The sequence below is a fragment of the Rhodnius prolixus genome, unplaced genomic scaffold (genome assembly GCF_049639745.1).
Source record: "Rhodnius prolixus isolate KJV_2025 unplaced genomic scaffold, Rpr scaffold_1, whole genome shotgun sequence".
In the NCBI taxonomy this organism is placed as follows: domain Eukaryota; kingdom Metazoa; phylum Arthropoda; class Insecta; order Hemiptera; family Reduviidae; genus Rhodnius; species Rhodnius prolixus.
In genome coordinates this window covers 31,315,274-31,340,514 of record NW_027411581.1, presented here as the reverse complement: position 1 = coordinate 31,340,514, position 25,241 = coordinate 31,315,274, and the positions used below count along the sequence as shown (strand labels likewise).

The following is a 25,241-nucleotide window of genomic DNA, read 5'->3' as shown; positions in this document are numbered from 1 at the left end:
GTATTAATAAAGGAATATTTGAAAAATCTGAACTCGAAAGGTGAATTTAGATTTTTTTTTTAGCCGAAATGTAAAGAGAGGTTACATTTTTGGGGTTAAAGAAATAGTCCATGAAATAGTAAATACATAAAAGGTGGATCTGTGAAATTGTTATTTTTATTATTAGAAATTGAATAATTGTTTCATTTATTATTCAGAAATTAGCCATATTATTCATTTCATTGAAGGCATTAGTTATCATCAGCATCTTTATTCACTGTATCAACAGTGAATTTTGATTATTCGATTGTTGTTTATCGGACATTGGACCGTTAAAACTAGTTTGAATTTGTGTGAAGCCAGAATCCAGCTCAGTGGTTTATTGTCAGATCACTACCAACAAACATCTTGGTTTAATTTGTGCGATGATTTAATAGAATTGCTTGTAATGTACATATTATGATTAATTTTGTTTTATCACTATTTTAAATTGTAAAGCAACATGGAGTCACATTTGAATAACGAAGTAAGTTTAACATTTCTTTCTTGTCATAATTATTCAATTCTGTGGACTAAACCAATTTTTTTTTAGTAACATTGTTTATATTATGTAGTGTGTACAATGAACATAACATTTTAAATGTTTGTTTTTTTTGTAAATTTTCAATAGTTGAAAAAGTTAAGAGAGTCAGAATTCATATTCTTTTAAAAAAACGTAAATGTGATTTACCGGTCCGTAAAATAATTCCGTTTAAAATGATTAGGTTTGTATTTAATATACTGTTCGTTTATCTTCACTTTCTATGTTGTTATTTTACCTCTGAATCTGCAAAGAGCCGGTACAGTAGTATGCTTTAGGCGCATTACTGGCCATGACTTTGCCCAGCATCACTTCTATAAAAATGCCATAGCTGATTTGCCCAAGAGCCCGATGTGCGATATGTAGAATATGACGGCAAAACATCTTTATTAATGTTCACCTTCATAATATATTAGTCGTGACGATAGCAGTTCTAATAAAGCTGTACATTATACAGTTTTAAAAGTTAAGTATAAGGGTTGATTAAACGCCAAAAGGTACACAAATCAGCAGTTCCCAACATTTCATTAATACTTCATTGATATAATTTAAGTAATTTTACTGCATTAACTTTTCCTTCACATTTTTTAGAATTTATTAGATGTCACAGACCCTTATGCTGGCCATTTTCGTCTACAAAATATTTACTCAAGTAGCACACCATTTAACTTAGATTGACTGTAATATCTATTTATCTATAATAATCAAACTATTAATCACAGGTGAAAAAGAAAACGTTATAAAAAATATTAAAAAAATAAGAGGCTAAAAAATCATAAACTTTTTTTACATCAATGATTTTATGCATTTATTTTTATTTTTAAATAAAAATCATTGGTTTAAGTTCATTCTTCGATTAAAGTAATTGTTATTTTATGTTGTAGTCAAACGTTTGTAATAATAAGTAATAAATAATCTGGCTTTATCGCAAATAATATAGTTTTCTTCAATTACATTCTCAATCTAGGTGTTCTTCCCACAATGTTATATATATGTAATATAAAATAAAGAAAATAAAGATATGCATATTTTTAGGACAGCTAATTATTCCAGTATTTTACCATAAGTAAAATTAGGGGGACTAAATTAAATTACAATTGAGAAATGAGTAAATATTGTTGAATAATCTACTTGTTATTAAATGTATGTTATTTGTGCTCACGAATATTTCGGTAAGACGAATTTAAGACTGAAATATTGTTTTGAATCCTCCGTGATTGAAATTTAAAAAGTGGCCGACTCTAACTTTGTTTTTTTCTACTTTAACATGCATGTATATGTGACTACTCAGAATAATTCATCACTCATTTTATCATAATTATAATAAAAAAATATTATGAATGAACTGGCCAGCATAAGGGTCTGTGACATCTAATAAATTCTAAAAAATGTGAAGGAAAAGTTAATGCAGTAAAATTACTTAAATTATATCAATGAAGTATTAATGAAATGTTGGGAACTGCTGATTTGTGTACCTTTTGGCGTTTAATCAACCCTTATACTTAACTTTTAAAACTGTAAGTTTTTGTTAAGGAGATTTTTGTACCTTTTGGATAGATTTTCCTTTTTGTCTATTTGCAAAGTTACGTCTGCTTTACAGATTTTTTAAAATTTGGAATAAGCTATTCTATCATTATAACCTGATAAGGTGTTAAATCGGAACCGTAACTACCACTGGAGAGATCTTTTTAAAGAATGATTATAGTTACGGTCCCCAAACCATCCTCAATAACCATTTTTTTGAGAAAGCGTTTTGAATAAAATAGGAAGGTATTTGTACGTAAATAGCAAAATTAAACTGCGATTTCAGTACTTCCTTTTAAGAGGAGCAAGAAAAATAAACTGCGATTACAGTACTTTTCCCTAAAAGGCAAAGATTTTGAATCGAACGACAATTCATTGATGTAAATCGGTTCACTCATTGATAATTTTAACGATTGCAGTACTTCCTCTTAGTAGGTGTAAGAGCATGATGGCACTTCACAGCCACATAGAGGAGCTTTAATCACTTCTTCGTGCTAAATTTTATCAAAATCGGACTAAGCTTTGTAGAAATATTGGTAATAATAGTTTTAGAAAGGGCCTTATTTGGGTGGGGCGAACTCCCCTCCTTATGAGGCATAGCGTCGAGACTTTTAAAGTACAAATCTGTACAAAATTTCGATTCGAATGACACTTCATTCATGAAAATCGGTTCACGTGTCGATAATTTGAAACGATTGCTATACTTCCCCTTAACAAGTGTAAGAGCAGATCGTCGCTTTATTGTTAGGTAGGGGAGCCCTAACCCTATCATCCTACCAAATTTTATCAAAATCGGGCCAAGATTTACAGAGTAATTAGTAATAATAATTTTGGAGGGGGCCTTACATAAAGGGGGCTAACTCCTCTCCCATTCAATGTACAGGGCCGAGACCCCCAAAAGGCACATCTACATAAAATTCCGAATCGAATGACACCTCATACATGAAAATCGGTTCACGCGTTTAGGCGCTACGTTGTTTACAAAAAAGGTAACAACAAGAAGAAGAAGAAGAAGAAGAACAAGAACAAGAACATTTTTTGAAAAAGCCGTTTTTGCTCATTTTCGGCAACTTTTTTCTCGAAACCTATTAGATCTAGGTGGTTGCAAAAAAATTACAGTTATAAAGGAGGATTTGCCCTATATTATAAAGAAAATTTGGGAATTTTATCTTTTATAGAAAAATAGAAAAAAATTGTCAAAGTTGGGTGTTTTTCAACGTTACGCTTTTTCGTGCAGTTTTTGATGGTCAACCCTTATACAACTGTCCTACCGGACAGTTTTAATTAGGCAGTGCGCTAGGAAATGGCAAATACGCATTGTGACAAAAAAAAAATCAAAAAGTGAATTTTGTTGCTTCTTAAACATTCTCCTTCATGGGTCATGGCGGAGGTCCCTATAAGGATCTCATTCTAGTTACTGAACAACCGTTAAGATTATACGTGTTTGTCTATTCGTATGTATAAAAACAGACTTCAAGATGAGGTTGGAATTAATAATAGAGATAAGCTCCCCTCAAGCTGCTCGCGCCGAAACATTCGTTTACTTTACAAAATTTTATCTACTATATTTACTTATGTAATCAAGAGATATCCTTTTTTCATTATATAAAATTATAATTTTTATAAAACATCGAAAGAAACCTATATTTTTTTTCTATTTTAAAATGAAACGAGACTAAATAATCTAAATTTAGTATCTTATTCCAAGGATCCTGTCTGAATACCACTTTCCGTTTATGACACCTAATTCGGCAGTTAGACGTGAAGCCTCGCTGAAAAAATAATATATACTTTTCAACCATTTTCTTATCCTTACCGGAAAGAGGTATAGTCACATATATGTGGTCTTGTGTTCCTTGGTGCATCTGAGGCAAAACACTGATAATGTACCCTTTAGGCGTCAGTATCTCCTTAGAATATGCTCCTGCTGGTATTCCAATAAGTACTAGCTGGTAATAATAATAGTTTTTATTTCACTAAAGACTGCCTCCTGGTCATAGACCATCGGGGGAGTCGGTCATCTCATACATTACATGATTGATTACATTACAGTTAATATAAACGAGTAAATAAAGGAAAGATCTCCTAATAAGTAAAATAAAAAAAAAATAATAATAATAGTTAAATCAAATAATGGCCCATACAAATTATAGCTTCTAAATTTTTAACATGTTTTGTCGCAGTATCGTGGCAATCTTACAGTAACTGACGACAGCAATCCAGCCATAGTCTCCATTTAAATATTTCTTTAAATCATCTTTTGACAGTATCTCTTGATTAAAACATTTTAATCTAATTTCTTTTAATCTGGGACAGACAGCTATGAAATGGAAAGAGTCTTCCGTTTGAGACAAGTTACACAACGTACAGAGTGAGCTATGTTCGCTTTGTTGATACAATTTAAAGTTCAAATTTAACAGACCACTTCTGGCCTTCGTAATCCCTGTTACTATCGCTCTGTACATCATGTTTGAAATTGATCTCTGTGCTTTCAATGAATTCTGCATGAAAAACAATTTCTAAACTGTTACATATTTTAACAAATTCAGATTTCCAATTACTCATATTCTCAAAAGAAATATCCGCAGTTGTATTAAATTTATTTATGAGGTTTTCTAAATCAGAATTCCAAAATAGTTTTTTTGCTATTAATTCTTTTGTTAGAGTTTGTTTCCAGGTACAGCAGATACGTAGGGGGGAACCGCGGAAGATTGAAACATTTTTTAAAAAGAATCTTTGCAGCTTCTCCGCCTCTTCAAACATATTTCCTCCCCATACCTGTGCTCCATAGCACATTACTGTCCTTGAAACTGTATTAAATACATTTCTCTTAGCGGAATATGGGATATCTCGATTGTTCATAAAATAATTCCACACTGAATTTAGTGCTATTTTCGGTTTGTGAAGCTTATCATGAAGGTGAGGTTTAAACGAAAGTGTAGGTGTTAGTATTATTCCCAAGTATTTGTACCTATTGGTAACCTGTATAAGCTCGCTCCCTAATTTCCATTTCTCATTTTCGAGGGCCTTCCCCCATTTCGGTAAACTAATATTTGTGACTTTGTTAGGTTAATTTTCAAATTCCAAACATTGCAATACTCGAAGAACACGTTAACATTTGTAAATTGTAAATTGCAATACTCGAAGAACACATTTGTAAATTTTTGGGATCGGTTACTAGAAGAACCAAATCGTCCGCATATGCTAACAATTTTATTTTCTCAACGCCCAACCTGATACCTCCGCAATCATTAGCCTCCTCTAGATCATTGATGAATAAAGAAACAACAATGGGCTTAAGAGGCATCCCTGCTTAACGCCTATGTTTGTTCTAAAGGATTGCGTGATACCTTCTTTACACCATACAGAACAATCAATATCAGTATGTAAATCTTTAATAGCTCGAACGCACTTAGTAGAAAGCCCTTGTTGATACAATTTATATATAAGAGCATATCGATCTATTCGGTCAAAGGCAGCGGACAAATCCAAGAAAAAGGCGTATACCTTACCTCTTTTCACGCTTAATTTCATTTTTATTAATGATATTAAATTATACAAGTTATCTATAGTAGAATATTCCTTATGAAAGCCTGCTTGGAATTCTCTAAGTATATTACAATCGGCAATCCAGTTGGATATCCTGTGTAATAGCAGTCCAGTATAAACTTTACCTATTGTGTTTTCAAAGGAAACTCCTCTATAGTTTTCTGGGACTACTAGCTGGTATTTCATTCATTCATATTTTCACCTAGAACACTTTTCAGAATTAAAAAAAAAATGAGAGATCTTGTGTTTGCGGAAGGTATACCGTACCCAGATCTAGCATTTAATCACTCTTTTGCAGTTTGCATCAAGCTACATTATGAGTGCACTTAGTTTTTAAAATATAAACAAAGAGTTTTAAAAAGTAAGATATAGGTAATCAGAAGTACTTAGTGGTACCATCTTGTTTACTTATTATTTTTATAATTTAAGGCTCTTCAACATCTGAGATTATTTAAAAAGTGAATTCTCAAATGAAATCAGTACTCGTGTAGTTTTGGTTCTCCCATTTTCTGTTTTAATTTAGTGCTAAGAAGAAGTTGCTCTTCTTTCAGGAATTGTGTCAGGAAGTATACGAATTGAAGCGTGCTCTAGATAGGTCAGAATTGATAAGTCGCAATTTGCAACAAGATATTGAAACATTACAGAATCACTTAAGTGACAGTGAAACAAAGTTTGAGGAATATAAAAAAAGAGTTGAGGGAGAACTTACCAACAAATGGTCGGAGAAGGTAATTAATTTATTATGCCCGCAAGGTGGAGAGAGTTGTTACTAATAGGAATAAGACCGGCTTTTAAGGAGACATTGATTCTAATGCCTTGAACAGTTCTAGCTCAATATATCAAATTCAATCAGTATTATAACTGCTGTAGTATTATTTTTTCCCATATTACTTTATCGATTTTTAATTTTTTTTTTTTTTGTGTAAATTATAATTTTCAGGTGAATTTATTAAGAACGGAACTTGATGATGAAAGAGAGAATGCAGCAGCTGTTATTTCTGAATTAACAAAGAAAATTAGTGAACTTGAAAATCGAGATGTTACTATTCTTGATGATAGCATCAATGGTAACAACAAAGATCAACTTCACAAAATTCAAGTAGGTTTAATTTCATTTTTAAAAAATTAGAAAAGTTCAATTTAACAAACTTCTTGTTGTGTTTTTCTTCGGAATATAAAGGATGAATATGAAATGTTAATTCATCAATTGGATGAGATGAACTTACTGCTGCAAAGTTCTGAGCAAGAAAAAATACAATTAAGTACAAAAATAAAAACTTTGGAAGAGGAACACCAAGAAACGCTTCAAATTTTGGAAATTAAGAAGGAAGCTCTCACACAAACTACAGAAGCATTAAAGGTAAATTTTAGTATTATTTATTTTATTCACTGCCACAATACAAAATTGCATAACAATGGAGTTCGACCCACTAAAAATCATACCTTGAGCAATACATTTTAATTAATATGAATTCTTAAAAAAAATTATTAAAACTATTTACTTTAACATTAAAATATTGAAATATTTAAAATAGCCAATAAACAAATCTATAAAGCGGAATGAAAAAACATGCATGCACAAATAGATACAAAACAAACATTTTACAAATATATTATTAATAATCAATGTGTAAAAAACAATAAAATCCCTCAAAAAAAGGGTGGAAAGATAACAAATATACAGGTACCAATACTACAGAGCCAGCCCATCATTTACAACAGCAATTCTAATTTCTTTTCCCTCAGACTGAGAGCCTGAATGGTGAAACAAAACAACTCATTTATTTCCTCAATGGTGTTCACATTTAGGAGTAATAATAATGCATCTGGAATGTTGATAAATCTCTGCAAAAACTTATTTCTCATGGCAGAATACAGAGGGCACACAAGATAGAAGTGCGACAGATCGTCTAACACTTTTAAATTGCATAACTGGCATACATTTTTTAGGGTTAAATATATACTTCTTCCCTAGGACCCAAAGTGTTGGATATTTTTTAGATGCCAGCCGTAATTGGGAGAGCAATTTAATTTTAGCCAGGTGCACCTTCAGTGAGAGATAAGACCAGTCAATTAACAAGGGGGCAAAACATGTCTATAGTGTAAATTATAGGCAGCATTGAGAGCAGAATCAAGATCCCGACTTAAACAGTTATTGGTACATTTCTCAAACATATTTTTCATATTTCGTTTTAAAAGTTCAGCATTTTGAGCCTGCCATATATCTTGAGCCCCCATAGTAACGAGGGAATTGAATAAATACGTGGCCCAATTAAAAGGTATCTTTCTATTACCCATAATCTCAATTAATCTTGTGAAGCAAATATTAGGTAAACTATCTTTTGCCATAGTCAGCAATTTATACCACCACTTTATACTTCTTTTAAAAACTGCGACCCCCAAATGTGCTTGACAAGTCTCCACTCGTACATATGAGTACGGTGTATGTATTGGTAGGCCCAACAATAACTTAAAAAACTTTATCTGTATTTTTTCTACCATATCAAGGGGAGGGCCCACACTTCAGAACAATAGAGTAGAATACTTGAAACCAAAGAATCAAATAAACGATTTCTAGGCTGCCATGTGTCACATTTGGAACTATTTAAAAATTTTAACACCTGAGGAATCGCCAGCTGACTCCTTGCAACGAAATGCTCAGAAGCTTTCCTAAATTTTCCACTAGAGGAAAAAGGGACTCCCAAATAAATAAAATCCGATTTTACTTCAACCACTTCTTTGTTATAATAGAGGGGTTTAATATGTTTTATCGGTCCTGCTTTCTTGAACAGCACTACGACGGTTTTAGCTACATTTACTTCAAGTGAGTTTTCCTCGCAATACTTGTACAGTATATTAAGCTTATGTTGAGCGTCTATCCATGAGGAAGTCAAAAGAACAATATCGTCTGCGTACAACAACATTATTAATTCTTTATCAGCGTAAATTTTAGTATTAAAATACCCATGCAATGGAATAGAAAAAAACCTAAACATTTGGAGTTATCCTTGATGATATTAAAATAGTAGATTGTTCACAGCTTGTGCTCAGTAAACTGTTAAGATTCCTATAAAAACTCTAACATCTGCCAGGTAGAGTCGAACCCGAGTTCGGCGGAACCACTTAACTAAACTCTCATCGACATTTTCTGGCCTTTCGGCTTAGATAAAAGTATATCAGTTATTTATTGTTCTTCATATTCTTGTTATTTACACTCTTTATGTTAGTATTCGGTATTTATGACTTTGGAATCTAGGCTTTCATTGTGAGTGAAATTAGTAACCTTCCGAGGCGCTATTTACCATAGACGCCGATGCGCCGAAAAATAGCCTCTTTTTTTACTTTTTTTCGGTGCATCGACTGCCTTGAACATAAGCCCCTACATTTATATTGATACAAATTTGTTTAAATTATAGTTTGCATGTGTATGTGTGTATGGATGATTTAGAGAGACGGAGATATACTTATTTTCACTTAGATCTAACTATTCATTCTATTTGTAGGACATTCAAGAAGAAAAAGCAATTTTAGCTAATGAACTTGCCACGCTTAAAGCAGGTCCACTGGATGACCAACGAAGAGGAAATTCTTTATTTGCTGAAGTGGAAGACAACAGACAGAAATTGCTGAAGAATATTGCTCTGTTAAAAAACAAGCTTCGCGAGTCTAAAGTTTTGTTATCGAATAAAACTTCAGAAATATCCCAGTTACAGGTAAAAAAAATGTATTTAGAGTTTATTTGTATTGTTACATTTATTTAGTTTATTGTTCTTAGTAACTAATACTTAAATCTTTCTTTCGCTGATATTTATTTAATACAACTTTCAGAATGAAATTGACCTATTACATCGAAGAATCCAAGATGCAAACAGAGTTATACAACCAGGACAAATTAAACTGGTGGAGGGCTTTAAGGAAAGAATAAATGTAAGTTATTATGTTATATCGAAATAAAGTGAAAACTACTTACCATTCTCCTTAAAAACAAAAAACAACACTCGAAAAAGTTGAGCATAAATAGTTAACTAAACGTCAAAACATTACAAAAAAATCACCAATCGTTTCATTTATATTTCATTTTTAGTTAGCAAAAATGCTATGCTTTAATATTTTATTTACTTATTTTTTCTTGTCCTACTTAACTGATCTCACTATAACCCAAAATTCTTTCTAATTACTTTAAAATTCTGTAACTATAGTGTTTTTTCCATTTTTAGCAAACTGTCTCTTCAAAGTCAAGAGTTTAGGATGCTCTATTTTCTAGATTTGTTATTACAGTAGTAGTGTAATAATCTTTTATTTGGAAATACATTAGTATAATTAAAATGAAATATACACTATATAATTGAATAATAAAGACATCATCGTTAGATCGCCTGGGAAGTCAATATGCACAATGTGTAATAAACAAAGAGTAAATAATAAGAATGGAAATGTATAAAAATTAAGGATAATATATTTGAAATATTGTGATAAAGCATTCAGAGATTAACACACACTAACGTATTTTAGAAAATAACGACGTCATATGTAACTTATTACAGATTAGTAAATGAATACAATCTAACACCTTACTTGAATTTGATTCCATCTTGATTCCGTGCATGGGTCTGCCTACGTGTGCTTCTTTAGACGCGGCTATCCACGAGAGAGGACATTTCGAAAAATATTGGAAAAATTTTCATAATCTTTTTGCTGTACTTGCGTTTCGATTAACATAAAAATACCAAATTTTTTGCAAAGATATAAAATTTCTTGGAGAAGAAGCTTTTTTCAATTCAGCCAGATTATATGCCACAATGTCCAGTAGATCATTTGCATGCGTTAATTTCTATTTATCAGAGGGAAGAATATCTGTTGTTTTCGATTCCTAATCTTCACGCTGGCTTGAAGAAGAGTTAGAACAAGATCTAATCGCGAAACCTTCTAAATTGGCCTTACCACTCTTAACATCAGTTTCAGTTCAGTTCTTGCTTAGCGTTTATTACTTCTCACTTCCTCTTGTGGAGCAATGGGTGGTGAATCTAATAGCAGCTACTTCTTGGTTGAAGCGAGCTTAGAATCAAGCTCCTTAATTATTAATTTATGATAGTTTATGATTGAAATTTTACCATCCTTTCGGTCATCTCTAAGATTTAAGCGGTCAGGTTACTTATGCGATTAGGTCTTTATAAAAGTGGTAGATTCCTCTAAGAATTAGGTGTAGGTGAAATGTTTGTGTTGTGATCAGGCGGCGAACTAAGTATTATTTTAGCTCAGGAGTTGTGAAATGCTTTTGAGAAAGAGTGCGATTTTTTTTTTTTTTAAATGATTTAAGGCGCGTCAACACCTAAGGTTATTGGCGCCCGGAGCTTTTTTCTGTGTACTGCCGGCCTCCAGACAGTGCTCTCTCGTTACAGATAACACTGTCCATCACCGGACAGTGAGCCGTAAGAAACTCCTAGGAAGAGAAAATCTAAGGGTCACAGCAGCTGGATTCGAACCCGGGACCTCCGCGTGGGAGTCCAGTACGCTAACCGCATAACTAATCCCTTCCCTTTTTGAATGAATTTATTTTTTATTGTATTATACTTTCAATCTAGGTATGGAATGTAATTGCTTGTAAGTTATGGCACACTAAACACACACCTCGCTCTAAGCTTTTGTTTATATACGAGTACGACCGTAGAAAAAGTTTATTCATATATTATAGTTTTACTTATTTTTAGTTTCATTGTATTTAAAACTTGCATAAGTCATTAAAATCAAAATATTTCAGGATTTAGAGTTGGTTGTGATAAGAAAGTTAGAAAAAATTGATTCAACTCAAAAAATTCCGGCAAATGAATTCCAACGATTGCAATGGGCTTTAAGCTCATTGGAAAAAACAAGGTAAAAATTTAAAATTTTTGAATCAAATTGATTTTTTTATTTTTTATATCTCAATTTTGCTCTGACCCTTCTTATTTTTAGGACTGAACATTGTGATTTACTTCAAGATTTTAATAAACTGTCTCAACAGCGATTATTAGATACAGAAGCGTTAACTGCGGCTCAACAGGAAATAAACTGTCTAAAAACTGAGATATCCTCTCTTAAAAGCAAATATCAGTTAAAATTACAAGAATGCCCAGACAAACATGATTCTGAAAGTAATATTTACTATAATTATTTGTTCGCTTTATCTTTACTTAGATTGTTTTCATAATTTATTACTATTAGGTACTATTATTTTCAAATATTAGAATAATAGGTAAGGAAAATGTGTTAAACTCGATTTTAAATAGCCAAAAAATGCGTGGATCTATAAAATAAAATAAAAAATCATCTGTAGTGGAAAATAACTGCTCTACATAGCCGCGACTGGGTGTTGCTAACCGATCTCAGAAAGAAATAACTATCCACAAAAATGAATTGCAGGAGGAGAGTTACCAGAGTGTCACGAATAAAAAGGAGACCTTACCTAATTAAGGAAAATTGGAAGTAAAGAACAATGTGCTGCTTCAAAGAATAAAGAAAAGACTTCGAGTGGCATAATATGAGAAGGTTTGAGAAGAAGTGGAATACCATAAAGTGGAAATCCTGAATCCATAAATCCTGTATGGATGAAGTTGTGGAGTTTGCACGTTGGAAGTAAGCCAGAGATCAAGGAGTGAAAAATTAAAAAAAGAATTTGGTTAAGGAAATCCTGCTAATACGCTTTTCGTTGATTTTGTTAATCAGCCAGAAATGTATGGACTATTCTTGCCCAATTTCAGTGATTCCACGGTACCTTGACACACCGGATTCTCAATCAAATCTATTTGTACAATGCTTGGGAAGAAATTCTAACAGAAATATAGCTCATTTTTTCCAAATCCCAAATTCTTCTTCTGAGCATTTTACACTCTTTTAATCCCATAATCCTTTGGATGTTTAGCCATGTCTATTTGTGATCTTGCTAATAAAGATTATTCCATTAATCCGTTGAAGTATCAGTTTGCTGAAATTGTTGTGAGAACTTTCATTATGTTGCTTTTATATAAAGTTTATGGTCTGTTCCACATAGTTCAGCAGTCCTACCGGACAGTTTTAACAAAAGAATACCAGCGAATTGATAATCAAAATCAGATAAGAGTCAAGATTGGAGAAGAATAAAACTATAAAAGAAAAAAATTATTAAATTTAATTTACAAAAAATATGTACTTGTTTTATAATCGAAAATGGAAAACAAATAAATGATAAGAGAGGGAAAGAATAAATAGTCCTATTTCAGATCATCTAGTTTACATACATATTAGTTTACTCTCGCAACTTTTCAAAACAAATTATGATTAGTCTTGAAAAATAGAATCATAAAAATTATTAATGACAACGGAGCAGGCAGGTTTTCGAAGTGGCTTCTCAACAATAGATCATCTTCAAATTATTAACCAAGTTCTGGAGAAAGCAAGAGAGTACACCGACGAATGGTACATAGCGCAAGTGGATTTCGCGTAACAAAGTTCGCCATAATTATAATATGTACTGTGCATTATTGAACCAAGTTGTGCAAGTTAGCCATCTTAATGTTATTATTTATTCCTAAGCATAACTATAATTATTTTGGGTAGGGAAGGGCCATTCTTTAAATTAGAACATGGAGTAAGTCAAGGTGATCCCTTATCGCCAAATATTTTGAAAATGCTGTTTGAAAAGCGTTTTTAGAAATAGAATTGGGATCAATAAGATCAACGGAAAGAAATTTAATAATTTTGATATTTTGTTGATTGCTTCTTCAAGAGATTAGTGAGAGTGCTGGATATCAAAGTAGAGATGGCAGAAAGGCTGGCTTGATAATTAATTTGCAAAAAAATGAAATAAAAAATAAATAAATAAACTAAAATTTTTACAAATAATATAATCGAATAAATCTATTTAACGACTATAAAATTGAACAGGTTTAAGAGGCAGTCTATCTTTTTTAAAAACAGAACTTCTGATGAAATTAGAAGAATTTCTTTAGCTTTTAGTAAGGACTGGTCATTTAAAAATATTGGCATAAAAAAGTCTACAGATTTATAAAATTACAATAAAGAAGAAAATTTGCAATAGTTCAATTATTCCTTGTCAAACCTGCGAGGCATAAACGTGATCCAATGACTAAAAAGAATTAAGAGTTGCGCATGGAATACAGTGTGCTTGGTATAAAACAGAAAAATAAAGTGAAAAATTCAGTATTTAAGTAAAATTGCAATGTAGCAGATTTTGTTATATCAGCAAAAATGTTGGTGTTTGCAACATGGAAGACAGATGGACCACCAAGATGGTGGCTGAATGTTGTCCTATAAGGAGAAAAATAAGAAGAAGCAGGCAGTGCCAAGATGGAGTGACGAAATTAAGTTGTTCTATGGTAAAATGTGGACAAAGGAGTGGAAGAAAAGGATTCTTTTTAATTTCCACTTTTTTTCAAAAGTCTTACTCCGGTAGAGCAATTTGTTCCCCAGCCTCCATATTATTGTTGAAATCAGTTAATCAGTAGTTTCTTGCTTCGCCTAATGGAGTACAATGTCTTGTCCTACTTAAGTGTTAACTGTTTTCGAGAGACGCTCTAAAGATGGCATTAGTCTTTAGGGGAGGACACCCTTTAGAGATAATGGAGGAGAGTAATAAGGCAGTCTGTTATAGTTTGATGGTTTCAGATAGGAATAGAACATTTTTGGATACTCAGGTTGTGCTCAAAGTATTTGAGGAAGCCGGGCAGGAGCTAAAAATTAATCGCATCGGGCTAGAATGTGGAGTTAGGGCAGGGTTATCACGAAGCAGTTACTTCGCAGGGTAGTTAAGCATTAGAAGGTGATAGAATTAGAAAGCTCTGAAGAGTCATGAAGGCTATCTTCATGTTAAAAGTTTAGGTTTGGACACTAGAATTTTCTGCTTTCCCAGTCACATATACTGATTATAGCATTCGAACATTCTTGGTTGACAAATTATTCATGCGAGATTAGAGGAACGGATGTCGTAATTGTGATGAGAGAGTTGTGAAGAAGGTGCTTTAGTACCTATGTGCCCTTTCGCGTATACTAAGGGCAGTTGTGTGTTTAAGAGAATAATCCAAAGAAATGCTCGGTAAATTTGGAATTATGGACTATCTTTCGATAGTTTGCAGATCTAAAGGCTGCTTCTGCGAGAGAGATGTTTGGGTTTTTGGGAATGAGGAAATAAGAGCCTATTGAACTCAGGTCCCTGCAATTAAGAAATGTGAATGAAGTGTTTTCTAATTTTGATATGAAGTGTTTTTTTCTTTTTTTTTTTTTCTTTATGTTGCATTTACTTTATTTATTTTTTGTCATTATTTAAACCTTAAATGTCATTATTTTATTTTCAGAGACCAAAAATGTTGAAGACCTTAATTCTTATTTAAGAAACGATGAAGTTGGGTACAGTGACAAACAACAGCTAAAAGTAGTCCGATTTGCTGAAGATCGTTGATACTAACATTGAATTACTTGTGAATCAGAAAAATTTCATTCTAATCTCTCTCTGAATGTTGTAATCAGAAGAATTTCGGATACTTTGCTGATGCTAGAAGAAAGTCTGTATTAAGTGTTGTCTGTATATTATTTTGAAAAAAGGCATTGTCAACATTATTTCAAATGGCAGAAGTTATTTAATAAAAGTATTATATTTTCTAGCAAATAACTTTAAAATATAAATTTTAAGCATGTATTATGTGAATTCAGAGATCATGCTTATGCAAATTTTCTCCATTTAACCCATGCAAAATAATATATAGAGTCTTAGGTTTGTCATAGCATGATAAATTTGCTATATTTTGTTCGCACTCGCATGCGAACATTTAATCACCATTCATTACCATTATTTTTGTCCTTAAGGAAATTTAGACAGACACTTTCAGAGCAAAACCACTATTTTTTATTTTTATGATGCTTACAGAAATTTCGTCTAGCAATGAGAACATTTTCGCACAACTATGACGTAATACATTGTTAAATACAATTAAAACCTTGCTACTTCTTTTTGCACCAAAACTAATTATAAAATTTGAACTTTCTGCAATTTTCCGGTGGATTTTCACAAATTACTATTTGCAAAAACCAATTTTTTGGACTCAGGTGATTTTAAAGGGATATTTATAGTAAAAACACAAAATCGAAAGTTTGCGTGAAAGTAGAGTAAAAAAATATATGATATAATGCAATGGGCCAAGTTTCATATCCCAATTCCTTATATCGTTGAACGAATTATTTTCTTTGTAAGGGAAGGAATTAGCTATGCGGTTAGCGTAATGGATTTCCACGCGGAGATCTCGGGTTCGAATCCAGCTGCTTAGATTTTTCCTTAAATTTTCTCTTCTTAGAAACTTCTTACAGCTCACTGTCCGGTGATGGACAGTGTTGTCTGTAATGAGAGAACACTGTTCGCAGGCAGGCAGTGCACTGAAAAAAGCTCTAGGCGCCAATAACCTCCGATGATGTCGCACCTTAAATCATTTAAAAAAAATTTGCAATATCATTGGAATTTACCAGGCGCTCCTCAGCAAAGTGTTCAAGTTGGTTTAGTGTCACTGTTTACTTCGGATTTAATTTGGAAGTATAAAAAGGTTTACAAAAATATCAGGAGTGTAAGATAAGATAAGATTAGTAGACGGGACGGGACCTAGCCCCATGGCACCGCAGCCACAAAAGACTTATTGTGCCAGCCCCTTCTTAGTTCTAGTAAGCGAGCCCTCCCCTCCTAAAGAGGTTGAGGACCTTCCCTACTAGTTCTTTTTGCGCTACTATCTCCTTCGGCCTCAACGTTCCAAAGGTTTCATAGCGCAAACGTTCGATTGCGTTGCAATCGAACAACAGGTGAGAGGCCGTTTCCTCCTCTTCCTGACATATTCTGCACAACGGCTCCGAGCTGATAAGCCCCACCTTGCTCAGATGCTTCTTAAACCTACCGTACCCCGTGAATAGGCCTGTAATCAGAGTAATCTGATTTCTGCCCAAACACAGGGTCTCTTTGGATCTTTGCTTACACAGCCAAGGCATCAAGGTCTTGCTGTGTTTAACCCCAGGACACATCACCCAGTTCTTTTCGTGCTCCCTCCAGATCCAATCTTTGAGAGCCGCACGAACCGAACCCCTGGTGACCCCCAGGACAGGCTCTGGACCAATGAAAGGAGTGTTAGCTCCATTCCTGGCCAGATAATCAGCTTTTTCATTCCCTTCAATACCCACATGACCCGGCACCCATTCCAACCGAACTTTGTTGTGCCGCGACAGTTCAAGTTGGTTTAGTGTCACTGTTAACTTCGGATTTAATTTGGAAGTATAAAAAGGTTTACAAAAATAGGAGTGTAACAGGAATCATAAAAATGTTTAAAAAAAATAGATTAATTAACATTAAGGAAGGTGACTCATATTAATCACGTAATACTGTAAGTTATCAAAAAACAAAACAAAAGGAATAAGTATACTAATATTTTGAGGAGCTCCAAAGCTTATGAGACCTGGAAATAGTTTAGCAAGACATTTTATGAGTTTTAAATTGATATTGTTTGTATTATATTTCAATAGCGATAGCTATGGTTAATATTGCCTGAGTGTAGGAGTTGTGTGTGATTGCCTCACTGCATATGAGTAGTGATTCATGCAATCAAAGAAAGGAGGAGATGTTATTTTGTGAAAAACCATAAGTAAATTCTGGGCTAAAGTCACCGGTTGTATTTACAAGAGATAAGCTTAGAAATACTCGTATATTAGGAAAAAAGATATTAATTTACTATCTTTAAGCAATAGAGTAACAGAGCTGGTCCGGTCGGTTTTTATCTACCTCATAACTGCTAACTGCCAAGAAACTGAACGATATTTAAACTACTTGTTAAGTGACCGCCTGCTGAGCTACATTTATTCGCGCACACACACTCAGAACTCACTGCAGTATAGGGGTATTTATATTATAAACTACATTAATAATTAAAACAAAAAATAAATAAGATTTTTTATTTTGTTAGTTTAGTCAAGTCAGGATATAAATCACTCAAAGTTCACTCAACAGATGATACGATTTTAAACAAAATTTCATTAAACCCTTTTCACTAAAAATGTGGGTTGGACGCTGATGCAGTTATTTGATAGAACATTTTAACCCCCCTTAAAATGCACAAAACAAATGTTCATTCCCAGAAAAATTGTTTAAATAACTTTTGTTTTAAATTCGAAGTTCAGAGAAAATTTAGAATATATTTTCAATAAAAAAAACTCAGAAAACTAAAAAATTTATTGAGTAAAGTGGTTCTCCCGCTTGTGGAAGTTCCGTCAAACATGGAATTTAAGCAACAAAATTGGCCCTCCTTGAACGTGTTGGACACCAAACTGTTCATTACATTTAAATGCTTCCTTTAGAATTAAAAGAAAATCGTTGGAGCCTTTGTGAGAAGATCTCAAAGGTAATTAAGTGTCGATTTGTGCATTTACAGATTGTCTAGGAAAGAAAACTCACATTAATGTAGGCTATCAGCCGCATCAATTCCGATTCAATTATTTCTATTTTTAAAACTTAAATTTTTCAGTTTAAAAAGACTTTTTATTTTCCTTTTAAATTATTTTATCTTCTGTTTCTTTTTTGAATTGTGTACACTGACTGGGGTTTTGGAGTTGAATAGTTCAGTGAAAATTAATTGAAGTAAGAGTAATTTGTAAATATGGGCGAAAATAGTCAAAGAAAAGTAGTCAGTTTCTGATATTGAAATGTCTGAAGGAAATGAGGAAATTGGAAATATGATACTAACTGAAAGCAGGAAAGAAAGTGTAAACACTGAAATTAAAATGTTATTTAGGATGGACGATTCTGGGTCATTCCAGATAATTGTTGAAAGTTCAAACAATGGCAAGTACGGTATTTGTAGATTGCGTCCTATGCCCTGGGAAAGTTAATTACAGTTAACCATCCTGAAATTTTGAAAAATGTAAAAAACATTAAAAAGTTGGGGAGAAACAGAGTCAAAGTTGATTTTAATAATTATAAATCAGCAAACAAATTGTTGGAAAATATTGTACTGAGAGAATAGGGTTTCAACGCCTACGTCCCAAAGTATCAACTCCTAAGATGCAAGACCACAAAAACAATAAATAAATAACTTCTAAGATGGGGTGTTATTAGAGCAGTAGATGAGAAACTGTCTGATGAGATATTAAGAAGCGTCATGATTTTCTCTCATGGCCTTAATTATGAAATTATGAACATTAAGTGATTGAAAAGGAAAGTTAAGGATGTAGAGATAACGAAATCAAGTGAATGCCGACGAAGTTGGTTCTAGTAGCCTTCAAAAGACAGAGTCTGCCCGATCTTGTAATTGTAATCACAATATCCACAATGTTTGAGATTTGGGCAGTTTAAAGTCCAGTGAAAAGAGAAAAATTATACTAGAAGTTGTTCTGGTCTTCATGAAACAAGTACTTGAGTGAGTTCAGAACAAAATCTGTTGTCTGTGGAAGCGAGTCATATTTACACATTTTAGATTTTTGTCTCCAATTTAATGAAGGGTTTACTATCAATCAAGTTATGGCTGAAAGTAACGTCTTTTATACGAAAAATTACCTGAAGAAATTTTTTTTTCCGCCAAATATTATTGTTGTAATATGTACTAAATTAGACGTCAGGGAATATTTCCTTCACTTGGTACAAGAAATATTCAACAAACTAAAAGTAGTTACAAATTATTTTGAAGCATTGTTATTAGACTTTATTTATTTATATAATGTGACGTCGGTTGAAATAAAGCTGTTTCCCTTCCAGTTTGCTTACTAGAAATTTATTTGTCCAAATTAATTAAACATTCAATTTTGACTAATCCTCTAAAAAAAATTAGCAATAGCATGCGAAATCGATTGTAGTAAGAAAGGAGAATTAGAAGTCTTTATACAAATGAATAATATTAATATTGTTACATTGTCTAAGACTTCGTTTAAATCAGGAGTAAATTACAACTATAGAACAATTTATTCCGATATGACAGGATTGACGGGAGAGCGAGAGCAACATTATTAAGAAATAATAAAAAAATATAAAATTATTAATAATATTCATAATATTAATGGGTTATTTAGCGTGGATGTAGACGTAAGCTGCAAAGTACTAATTTTGTAAATATAGATAGTTGTATAAATAATTTAAACACGAATATACCGATCAAAATAGTACGGGATCAAGTGAAAATGTTAAAGAAGCCAAATGTTGCTAATCGCGATCCTCAAACCATTTCCGGCTGGACCAAAATTTTCTGAAATATTATTTTTAAATCATTTGTATCAATAATTTGAGAGCTCTCGTTTTTTTTTTTTACCCATTCATAAATCTGAGCAGTAATTTTTAACTACCACCATCCACCACCTGTATTTATCTAATAATTTTGACGTTTAGTTAAAAGCAGATTTGTAAATTAGAATTTTAAAGATTGTAAAGAGAGAAAGTTGTGTGACTGACTGACACAAAAGTTTTGGAATATTACTGACTCCCACGTGAGTAAAATGTCTCAAATTTTAATACATTATCTCTTTGTATCGCAAAGAAATTTTCATATTGAAATATTTCTGATTGATTTCCCACAAATTTCGAATATCTTTCTGTGAAAATAATTCATTTAACATATGTTTATTTGTCCGTGAATTACTTTTTAACAAAAAATTATAATTTATCTGTAATATATTACTTCATGTTTGCTTCAATAGAAGAAGGAGTAATTAACGATGATATTTGGACTTGTATGGTAGTGATGTTAACAGAGGCATATTTAGAATATGAATCGGATGTTCAAATTTTTAAAATATTCAACGGTTGTCGCCCGGTAATTGAAGTAATTACCCCTAGAGATGTAGAAATGGCTTTTACGGAATTTAAGAAACGTTGGAACACGAAAAATCAAAGTTCAGGAGTCGAGAGTGGAAGTAAATCGACTTCAAAGAAAGGTACGAATATAAGTAACAACAGTGAAGAAAAGACAGTCAAAAAGAGTGACAGCATGTCAAAAAGGGAACTAAATATCAACAGCAAGGATGATGATAACCCAAAACGCAGTAGGAAAAAAAAAAAGTTGGTTTTGTCTAAAGCAAATTATGGATATGATAGGCTCGATGCGAAAACAAGAATATCTTTAGGCATTAAACAACACATATTGAGTATAAGGGAAAAAGAGTTAAATCAAAAAGAAGTAACAGAGGCTAAGTCGATTGAAAAAAGTTCTAAATCGAAGGGAAGATATAAAGGAAGTAAAGAAAAGATATCGAAATTAAAAATACATGATGAACCAAAGTGTGGACCTAATAAATATTTTGTTCTAATTGGTTTCTACGATAATAACATAATTGCAAAGCTAATCAATTTAAACGTCCCGTTAATAGGTATAATATGTTATGGTGAAGATAATGTAGAAAATATTTTAGATAAATATGAAGAAGAATCGTTTTTACAAGACCATAACAGAATTAGATTGTATCAATTTTGGTTCGATTTACTTGAACTAACAAAAAGTACCAGATTCAGAAACGAATTAAATGATTTTGCTGTAATGGCCTGTATTCAACCAAATTTTTTAAAATCTACAGAAGGAGAATTAAGTTTTCACGAAAAGGGTAGTATGATATATAATTATCTAACACGTGTATTATATGAACTTGCTAAAACATATAGAAAATACATACATTACATTAATACTTCTAATGAAATCAGCAGTCCATTATCGGAGAAACTTTTAGCAAATGAGTTTATATATTATAACCAGATGATGGAATCAGTCCCTTTAGAATATATTACGGTTGAATACATACTTCATTGTTTGGTAGAACATACAGTCAGTGAAGAAGAATTGTTAACAGAAACAGATTTGTTAAGTTACGAGACAGTTTCAACAGAATGCGATCGCAGTAGTGAGCCTCTTATAATAAATAATAAAAATAAAATTAAGAAATCAAGTTTTAATATTGTTCCAGATATGAATGAAATTTCAATGAATCTTTATTCGCATATGCCTTATTCTTACTTAATTAATTATCTTAATGGTGATTTATATCAGTCAACAAAAATAAAATTTCAATTCAATTTTTTAATGAAATATTTAGGTGAAAATACAGGTACAGAAAAATTCCAATTATTTATTCATCAAATACTGTTCTCGCAAATGTATTACGCGATCCACTTGTCAGTCGATGAAATTGCATTAGAAGAAGAACAAGAAAAATTGGATTATACTCTCTTAAATATGGAAAATGTTACTTCGTTTAATGAACAATTAAATAAAGAAAGAACAACTACTATTGCCGATAGACAAAGTCTTTTAGATGAAATTGAAAACCCAAAGGTTAAAAGAGAATTTGATTTATTCAAATTGGAAAGTTTTCTTAATTGTAAAGAAATTACTAACTTGAAACACTTTTTTATTGAAGATAATGAATTTTTGCTTTACATGTTCGTCGAAGATTTAAAAAAATGTGAACTCTTACAATCACTTCAAAGAGCTCTAAATAAGCATACAAATATGTATTTTCTACCTTCTTTAGGGACAGATTCAGTACTGGCATTTTTTCACAATGATTTCAATAAATACGGTTTGTCTAGTAATGATGTAGAGGGTTCACTTAGAACAGCAGTTGGGTTTAGAGACTATTTTTTATATGTTAGAAAAGAAATAAGTGGTTGGCTATTGTCTCAAAAAGAAATTATTGATGCAGTAAATTCAGATAGGAAAAATACTGTGCTTACTGTACGAGAAGATTTCAAAATATCTGAAATAGCTCCATACCCCTGTCCAAATAAAGTACTAGGAATTGATGCTGCTTACTGCAATAATAGTGGGTATAATTTGTATAATGTAAGTGATAGTTATGTAAGCACAAAAGAAAAGAGTACAACATTTTACTCCACAGATGGTGTCATATTAAATGTAAAACACAGTAAATGGGCAAATCTGTATTCTTATTTATCAATTATTTTAAAATCATTCAGTGCTACAATTACGTACCATTATGTTACAAATGATTCAGATAATTTATTTTCAGAAGAAGAATTACATTTTAATGTAAGTTTAAAAAATGGTACTATAATAACATGTATTCAAAAATTAAGGAATGAAAATCCTGATCTACTAGTTCATGAAAAAAACAAAATAAAACCTGAAACAAGTAAACTGTTTCCTAAAATATTTATGAATGAAAAATCAGAAGCAGAATTAACTATAATAAATGATGAATACAATTTCGACATCACACTACCAACAGGATTAAAAATTGAAGTAAGGTATAACAGGGATTATATCAAACAATATTACCTGGAAGGAAGTAAAACAGCAAAGGAAATAGAAGATGAAGAATGCAGAAATTATATTCGAAATGGAACTGTAATAATTTTTTATAAAAATGACATAATACATATTTTGTATTCAAATGGTTCAAAAGTTGAAATTAACCGAGTAGTTAAGAGAACTATTACCATTGAAGAAAAATTGTCTGAACTTGATATGGAAAAGGTAAATCATTTGCCAGTAAAGGCCAAACATCACAATAAAAGATCAGCAAATGAAAAAGGAATAAATAAAGAAGGAGTTAGAATTACTGAAAAGGAGATATATAATCCAGTTGAAATAAAAATATTTGGCTGGGCTGGACAATATGTCCACATTATGTTTGATATAATATTCGACTTTTCTTATCTTCATAAAATGCGAATAGCGCAAGATAAAAATCAAGTGATCATAAAAAAAACGGATGGGACTTCATCATTATACACAGATGAAGGTGCATTAAGTGTAACTTATCCGAATGGTATAATTATTGTTTCTGAAATAATTGAAGAAGATACTACATTTATTACTGCAGACGAAGAAGAAACTGATAAACCTAATGATCAAGATGATTTAGAAGTAAAGGATTTTCAAAAAATATTAACTACTTATATTATTCCATCTTACAAGAAACTTCACAGTGGCGTAACTATGGATGGAATAAATGCTCTCGAAAATTTCTTTTTAACTAGTTTAAATCAATCAACATTTAGTAAGGTCAAAACACCTGATGAGGAAGAAAATAAATTAGAAAATAATAAAGATTTACTAAATAAAACCACTCTGGACAAACTAGAGGAATCGACAAAGACTCAAAAACAGATCTCTAAAAATGTTGAGAAGAAAAAAGGAGGAAACATATCAAAAAACCTCAGTTTATTTGAAAATTTGAAAATTAAATATTGTGTTCATCATCCTCTTTTTGCCAATATAAAATTTAAAGACAATGATGAAAATTGGATAATAGAACTCCCAGATGATACTTCCATTATCACTGGAAAAAGAAGTTCTTCTATAATAACTGATAATACAAGTATCATAGTTAGAAAACAAGAGGTGAAAATTTTTTCTAATAAATCAAAAACTGATCAAAGAATTACACTTTCATCAATAAATTTAAGAAAGAATTTTATTGATCCAACTGATATTTGGATTACAGAGGATAGTAAGGGTAGAAGTTTTTTGGTTAATTCTGAAGGAAAAATGCGGTATTTTGTTAATGAAGAAGATGAACCACAGACATTCTCGCCCATACAAACTAAACTTTATAATAGATTTTATGTTATAAGACCGGATCTGTCAGGGTATGAATTCATTCATTTGCGAGACAATAGAAGTGCATTGAGCAAGTACGATGAAATTAAAGAAAATGAATCGAAAACTCAAAGATATTCATGTTCTAATATATATTCAATTAATTCATATAAAATTTTTAAAAATAAAAGTGAATTATACAAAACAAGATTAGAAAATCCCGTAAAAAATAGTAACATTACATTACAAGATTTTGGTGAATATTTTTCACAACCTAAGAATTGGATATTTGATGTTCCTATTTTACAAAGTACTGGAGAAAAAATGCCCATAGAGTCAATTAAAAAACCTTTAGTCGTAATTTATAGAAAAGTTAAAGATGTTTCAATCGATTATCAGAGTTACTATGAAAAATTGGTGAAAGCTATAGCAAAGATAGGTTCAATAAAACAGTATTTGTATGAAAGGTTTGATAATAATACGATATTTTGTAAACAAAAGAAAACAAGAAAACGCTTGGTGCGAGATTATAAGGAAATATTAGGTTTCATCGGTGCTGTTAACTTCACACCTGAAAATAAAGACAAATAAAAATGTTACCGATAAATATCAAGAAAGTTTGTAAATATACGCCATCTGTTTACATAATATACAATTATTTGTGATTAATAATTTAAAAAAATCTACCCCGTAACTTTTTCTGTCCGCAGTTTATGTAACAAATTTTTGCAATCTTTGAATTCATACCAAACTAATGTATTATGAACAATACCTAGACTTTCTCTTGCTACTATTCTAAGCTTTTCTACCTTAATAATTTTCATCATACTTGTAGATATTATTTAATTTTTATTAACCGAATAGATAAAAAAAAACCCCTACCTTACACTCAAATTCTTACATATGTAGCACTGTTAGTGCAGGAAATAAGTTTCTATTTTAGAGGGCGTTGAAATAACTGTAACCAGATGAAGCCCTTTATAGAGCCTGGTTTTAGAGCCTAACATGTGGTTTTGCATTTTAAAAACAGTGTTTTCAGACTTGTGCGTTTAATTTGCATTTTTGGCTTTGGACTC

The 25,241-nt window shown here is 31.7% G+C and overlaps 3 protein-coding genes across 6 annotated transcripts in view; 2 read left to right on the top strand and 1 right to left on the bottom strand.

The window, feature by feature from the left end:
- LOC141458646 (uncharacterized) overlaps positions 1-25,241 on the bottom strand; it is an 85,575-nt gene that overhangs the window by 44,279 nt on the left and 16,055 nt on the right. The gene's annotated exons all lie outside the window — the stretch shown is intronic.
- On the top strand, positions 104-15,299 carry LOC141458688 (uncharacterized). Its single transcript, XM_074137010.1, has 9 exons — positions 104-505; positions 6,184-6,360; positions 6,573-6,731; positions 6,813-6,992; positions 9,136-9,345; positions 9,461-9,559; positions 11,391-11,503; positions 11,585-11,763; positions 14,959-15,299. The coding sequence occupies exons 1-9, from the start codon at positions 482-484 to the stop codon at positions 15,060-15,062; spliced, it is 1,245 nt and encodes a 414-aa protein (XP_073993111.1). The 5' UTR covers positions 104-481; the 3' UTR covers positions 15,063-15,299.
- LOC141458638 (uncharacterized) lies at positions 19,991-25,116 on the top strand. Its single transcript, XM_074136905.1, has one exon. It carries the CDS (start codon positions 20,293-20,295, stop codon positions 24,754-24,756), a length of 4,464 nt encoding a protein of 1,487 aa, XP_073993006.1. The 5' UTR covers positions 19,991-20,292; the 3' UTR covers positions 24,757-25,116.